Source organism: Mandrillus leucophaeus, unplaced genomic scaffold, assembly GCF_000951045.1.
Source record: "Mandrillus leucophaeus isolate KB7577 unplaced genomic scaffold, Mleu.le_1.0 Scaffold775, whole genome shotgun sequence".
Classification (NCBI taxonomy): domain Eukaryota; kingdom Metazoa; phylum Chordata; class Mammalia; order Primates; family Cercopithecidae; genus Mandrillus; species Mandrillus leucophaeus.
This window is the reverse complement of record NW_012108419.1, coordinates 623,549-629,239: the sequence shown is the minus strand read 5'-3', so window position 1 is coordinate 629,239 and position 5,691 is coordinate 623,549. Positions and strand designations below refer to the sequence as shown.

At 40.8% G+C, this 5,691-nt stretch overlaps 1 protein-coding gene across 1 annotated transcript in view; it reads left to right on the top strand.

Moving 5' to 3' along the window:
- Positions 1-5,685, top strand: part of KIAA1407 (KIAA1407 ortholog) — an 88,565-nt gene extending 82,880 nt beyond the window's left edge. The window contains exon 17 of the mRNA XM_011966815.1: positions 4,605-5,685. Coding sequence (XP_011822205.1) covers positions 4,605-4,803 — 199 coding nt within the window. The 3' untranslated portion in view covers positions 4,804-5,685. The remainder of the gene's footprint in view (positions 1-4,604) is intronic.
- Positions 5,686-5,691: the final 6 nt, after the last annotated feature.

The following is a 5,691-nucleotide window of genomic DNA, read 5'->3' as shown; positions in this document are numbered from 1 at the left end:
TTATACCTGATGTAAATGACGAGTTGATGGGTGCTGACGAGTTGATGGGTGCAGCACACCAACATGGCACAAGTATACATATGTAACCTGCACGTTATTCACATGTACCCTAGAACTTAAAGTATAATAATAATAATAAAAAAGAAAGAAATAGAAAAAAATTCCTAATATTTATATGAAACCACAGAAGAACCTGAATAGCCAAAGCAACACTGAGCAAAAAGAGCAAAGCTCTAGGCATCACACTACCCGACTTCAAAATTTATTACAAAGCTATAGTAACCAAAACAGCTTGGTACTGGCATAAAAACAGACATATAGACCAATGAAATAGAACAGAGAACCCAGATTTGAATCCACACATTTACAACCAACTCATCTTTGGCAAAAGTGCCAAAAACATAAAATCGGGAAAGGGCAGTCTTTCAGTAAGTGGTGCTGGAAAAACAATATAACTATAAGCAGAAGAATGAAATGAGACCCCTTTTCTCTCACCATACACAAAAAGCAAATCCAAATGGGTTATAGATTTAAATCTAAGTCCAGAAACTATGAAACTACTAGAAGAAAACATTGAGACAATGCTCCAGGCCATTGGTCTGGCCAAAGACTTTTTGCGTAAGACCTCAAAAGCACAGACAACCAGAGCGAAAATAGACAGCTGGGATTACATCAAGCTAAAAAGCTTCTCCACAGCAAAGGAAACAACCAAGTGAAGAGATAACCCACAGAATGGGAGAGAGTATTTGCAAACTGTCTGTATAGTTTGGATGTTTGTCCCCTACGCTTCATGTTGAAATCTGATGTTGGACGGAAGTGGGGTCTAATGGGAGGTATTTGGGTCCTGGAAATGGATTGCTTAATGAAGGGCTTAACACCATCCTCTCTAAATGAATGCATTCTCACTCTATTAGTTCCCGAAGAGCTGGTTGTCAAAAAGAATCTAGCACCTCCCTCCCCCTTTTTTTTTGCTTTCCTCTCTTGCCATTGGATCTCTGCACATGATAGCTGCCCTTCCATCATGAGTGGAAGCAGCCTGAAGTCCTCACTAGAAACAGATGCTAGTGCCATACTTCTTGTACAGCCGGCAAAACTGCAAGTCAAACCTCTTTTTTTAAATAAATTACCCAGCCTCAGGTATTCCTTTATAGCAACATATACATATGGACTAAAATGCCATCTGACAAGGGATTAATAACCAGAATATGTAAGGAACTCAAACAACTCAATAGCAAAAAAACCCAAATAATCCAATTTAAAAATGGGCAAGGCCATTATAGTGACTCACACCTATAATCCCAACACTTTGGGAGGCCAAGGTGGGTGGATTGTTTGAGTCAAGGAGTTCAAAACCAGCCTGGGCAACATGGCAAAACCCTATCTCTACCAAAAAAAAAAAAAAACAAAAACCAGAAATTAGCCAGGAGTAATGACACACACCTGTAGTCCCAGCTACTCGGGAGGCTGAGGTGTAAAGGATCGCTTGAGTCCAGGAGGTGAAGGTAGAAGGGAGCCAACATCACGCTGCTACAGTCCAGCCCGGGCAACAGAGTGAAGCCCTGTCTTAAAAAAAAAAGTGGGGGAAGGATCTAAATAGACATTTCTCAAAAGACATACAACTGGCCAAAAAGTGTACGATAAGATGCTCAGCATCACTAATTATCAGAGAAATCCAAATCAAAACCACAGTGCGATATCATCTTATACCTACAGTAAAATGGCTTTTTATCAAAGACAGTGAATAACACATGCTGATGAGGATACGAAGAAAGGGAAACCCTCATACACTGTTGGTGGGAATGTAAATTAGTACAGCCACTATGGAGAACAGAATGGAGGTTCCTGAAAAAACTGAAATTATAACTACCATATGATCCAGCAATTCCACTAATAGGTATATCTCCAAAAGAAAGGAAATCAATATATCCAAGAGATAGTTGCATGTCTGTGATTATTACGGCACTGTTCACAGTAGCCAAAATATGGAATCAACCTAAGCGCCCATCAGTGGATAAATGCATAAAGAAAATATGCTATATATACAAAATGGAATATTAGTAATGAAAAAGAATGAAATCCTGTCATTTGCAGCAACATAGATAGAACTGGAGGTCACTGTGTTAAGTGAAATAAGTCAAGCACAGAAAGACAAATACCCCATGTTCTTATGTGGGAGAGTTAAAAATGTGAATCTCATGAAGATAGAGAATAGATTGGTGGTTACCGGAGGCTGGAAAGGGTAGAGCTTGGGAGGTGGATGAAGAGAGGTTGATTAATGGGTACAGTATACAGTTAGATAGAAGCAGTAAGGCCTAATGTTCAATAGATCAGTAGGGTGACTATAGTTAATAATAACCTATTGCACATTTCAAAATAGCCAGAAGAGAGTAACTTGAATGTCCCCATGGTAAATAAAAGATAAATATTTAAGGTGATGGACATCCCGAATACCCTGATTTGATCATTACACATTATATGAATGTATACAGTTACCACATATACCCCCAAAATATGTATATTATGTATCAATAAAAATATTATAAAAAGATAGCTATAGATAGGCTATAAATAAGTGCCAAACCAGTGATCGTGAATATGTTTTAGGAGTTCAGGGAAAGAAAGAGAAATGTAGGCAAGGATGATCTAGGAAGATTTCACCCAAAAGGCAGAACATTTTTCAGTTAGGGTAGGACAGCAGGAGCTAACATGCAGAAGTCAGAAAACAGGAGTGTAGCCATGAGAGAGATGTGAATGGCTGAGAATGGGAGACAGGGTCAGGGACTGGGAGTGTGCCCACAGCTGAGCACAGGAAGCTGTAAATGGTGGACTGAATGGATAAAAGCAAATCCATTCCTTGGAGGCTTTTTTTTTTTTGAGACAGAGTCTCACTCTATTACCCAGGCTGGAATGCTGTGGCTTGATCTTGGCTCACTGCAACCTCCACCTCCCAGGTTCAGGTGATTCTTGTGCCTCAGCCTCCCAAGTAGCTGAGATTACAGGCGCCCACCACCATGCCAGGCTAATTTTTGTATTTGTAGTAGAGACGGGCTTTCACCATGTTGGCCAGGCTGGTCTTGAACTCCTGACCTCAAATGAGCCACCCGCCTCGGCCTCCCAAAGTGCTGGGATTACAGGTGTGACCCACTGCACCCAGCCACGCTTTTTTTTAAAGCAGTACTTCCACCAACAAAAATCAACATTGTCAAAAATATTAACCAACAGCCATAAAATTAATGAGGACCGATGTGCATTCTGGGACTTCCTCAGATGGTCAAGAGGCCAGAACAAATCCCATGTCTGCCTGTAGTTGTAAAAATATAAGCTTAACTACTCTGCACTTTGTTTCAGCACTAACTCCACACACACACCACGGCATGCTATTCTTGCTTCTTTGCCTTTACTCAAGATGTGCTCTCCTCTAGGAAAGCTTTTCTTTGCCTGACAAAAATTCAGTTCAGACACCATCTTCAAAAACGTCTGCTCCTCACCACCAGACTATGCAGTCCTCCGTGCTGCTCTCTACTGCTGTACCTTCCCACTGTATGGAAACTCTGGTCACCTGTTTCAGCCTATCCTGGGGCAGACAGTACCTGGCTTCCCTTGATGCCCCTAGTGTTCAGTTGTGGTGGACACTAATAAATCCTAAAAGGCCATGGCATGCTTCCTTGTGACAGCGGAGACACTCACTTAAACAAGCAGTGTTCCATACCACGTCTCCAGAACCTGATGTTAGGGTACTTTTCCTCAACTGATATTCAAGACTTGTTCTTTGTTGCTGTTGCTGCTGTTGGAGGTGAGGTTACCAGCAGGCTTTTAAAATACGTCTACACCCTGGGGCCTCGATGCCTGTAACTTTGGCATGTTCTGCATGCAATTTTCCATCATTTTTGCGTTGAGGGTTGTAGTTTCTGGATCCCTTGCCAGCATCACTGGTCCTGGCATGGGCACAGTATGTAGGCTGTAATCAGATGAACTCAAGATTGTGCCTCGTAGCTTGCATTACTGGAGGCCATTTGGTGCTATGCTCGAATGTCACCTCCTCAGTTTCCCTGACCACTCAATCAAAAATAAAAATAACTGGCCAGGCACAGTGGCCCACACCTGTAATCCCAGCACTTTGGGAGGCCAAGGCAGGCAGATCACTTGAGGCCAGGAGTTCAAGACAGCCTGGCCAACATGGCGAAACCCCATCTCCAAGAAAAATACAAAAAAATTAGCCAGGCATGGTGGCGGTCACCTGTAATCCCAGCTACTTGGGAGGCTGAGGCACAAGAATCGCTTGAACCCAGGAGACAGACATTGCAGTGAGCCGAGATTGCATGACTGCACTCTAGCCTGGGTGACAGAGCAAGACTCTTGCCTCAAAGAAAATAAATAGAATAAAATAAAATACAAATAAAAATAACCTGTCAGTCACTCTCATTCCCTTTTGTTACTTTATTTTCTTCACAGCATTTCACACTATCATAATCCCAATTGTGATTTCCACACCTTTTATACAGCATTTTATTAACATAAGAATTTTTATAAAGTTCTTAATGTACTATAGATGGAAAGCCAACTTTTTCTCAGCATTTCACTGTTTTCCTTCTTTATTCTTAAAGGAGGATCCTCTGGATCACATTTCGGACATGGAAGAAGTTTGTAAAATTTATGAAAGAGGAAAGAGTAAAAGAAGAAAGGCGACAGCAACTTCGTAGGAAGGTAGTTGAAATTCTTCCAGACTTTCAGGTGCCTGGAAGCGACCATGAGCTGTACCAGCAATCAGATACTTGGTCCTTGAGTAAGACAAGTCTTTTGTGAACCAATGAACCAGATTAGTGTAATACTTAGGACAGGAAGCGCGACTGGTCCATAATATGTGTGTTATCTCCACCCACCCATACACATACATATTCTCTATGAGCTACTTCTTAGATCAAAGGAATTATTTTGAGAATTTTTATTTCCTCCTTTGACTTTTCCTGCATTGCTAGTCATTCACTGTAGCATTTATCACAGTGGGATCATCCAAAGGAATATTCTAGAGATCCTCTGTTCAAATATATCCTATATATTTTTAGCATAGTAAACTTTAAAAAGGACAAGTGTTTGCCTGAGCCTGTGAAGAAAAACGTATCCATATAGCTTAACATGAGTTGTTGATAAATGTGACCTTAATTAAATAGAAATAAAAAGTAGTGAGTACTTAGAAAAGGAAAGGAGGCCAAGGCAGGCAGTCTTCTAGTACATTAGCATCACTGACAGGCACCCTACCAGACCTTGTCCATTTGAACCACCCCGATGGCAGACCATGCATGAAAATGTTCTCTACACTGCTGCTGCAGAGGATGGCCGCTTATCCTGATTTCAGAGAAACTGAGTCCCCAGAGATACTTCTCTTCCGTGCACCTTGATAAGCATGCAGGAAATTCTAAAAGGTAGTAACTCTATCATGACAGTCCGGCAATTCATTAAATTATCTGTTCACGCTCCCAACCGCAACTGCTGAATAATACACTCAGTTTGTCTTCTAGTACTCAGCTCAGTTTGATCTAGATACTGAGATACTTATCTTGAATTCAAAGAATGTTTTCATCTTTAACGTGCTATAAAGACTTATAAAATGCTCTATGAACTGTTAGAGAATTACCTGCTAGAAAAATAATTTTTCATTATAAAATACATGTTTATTATGACAAATTCAAGTAG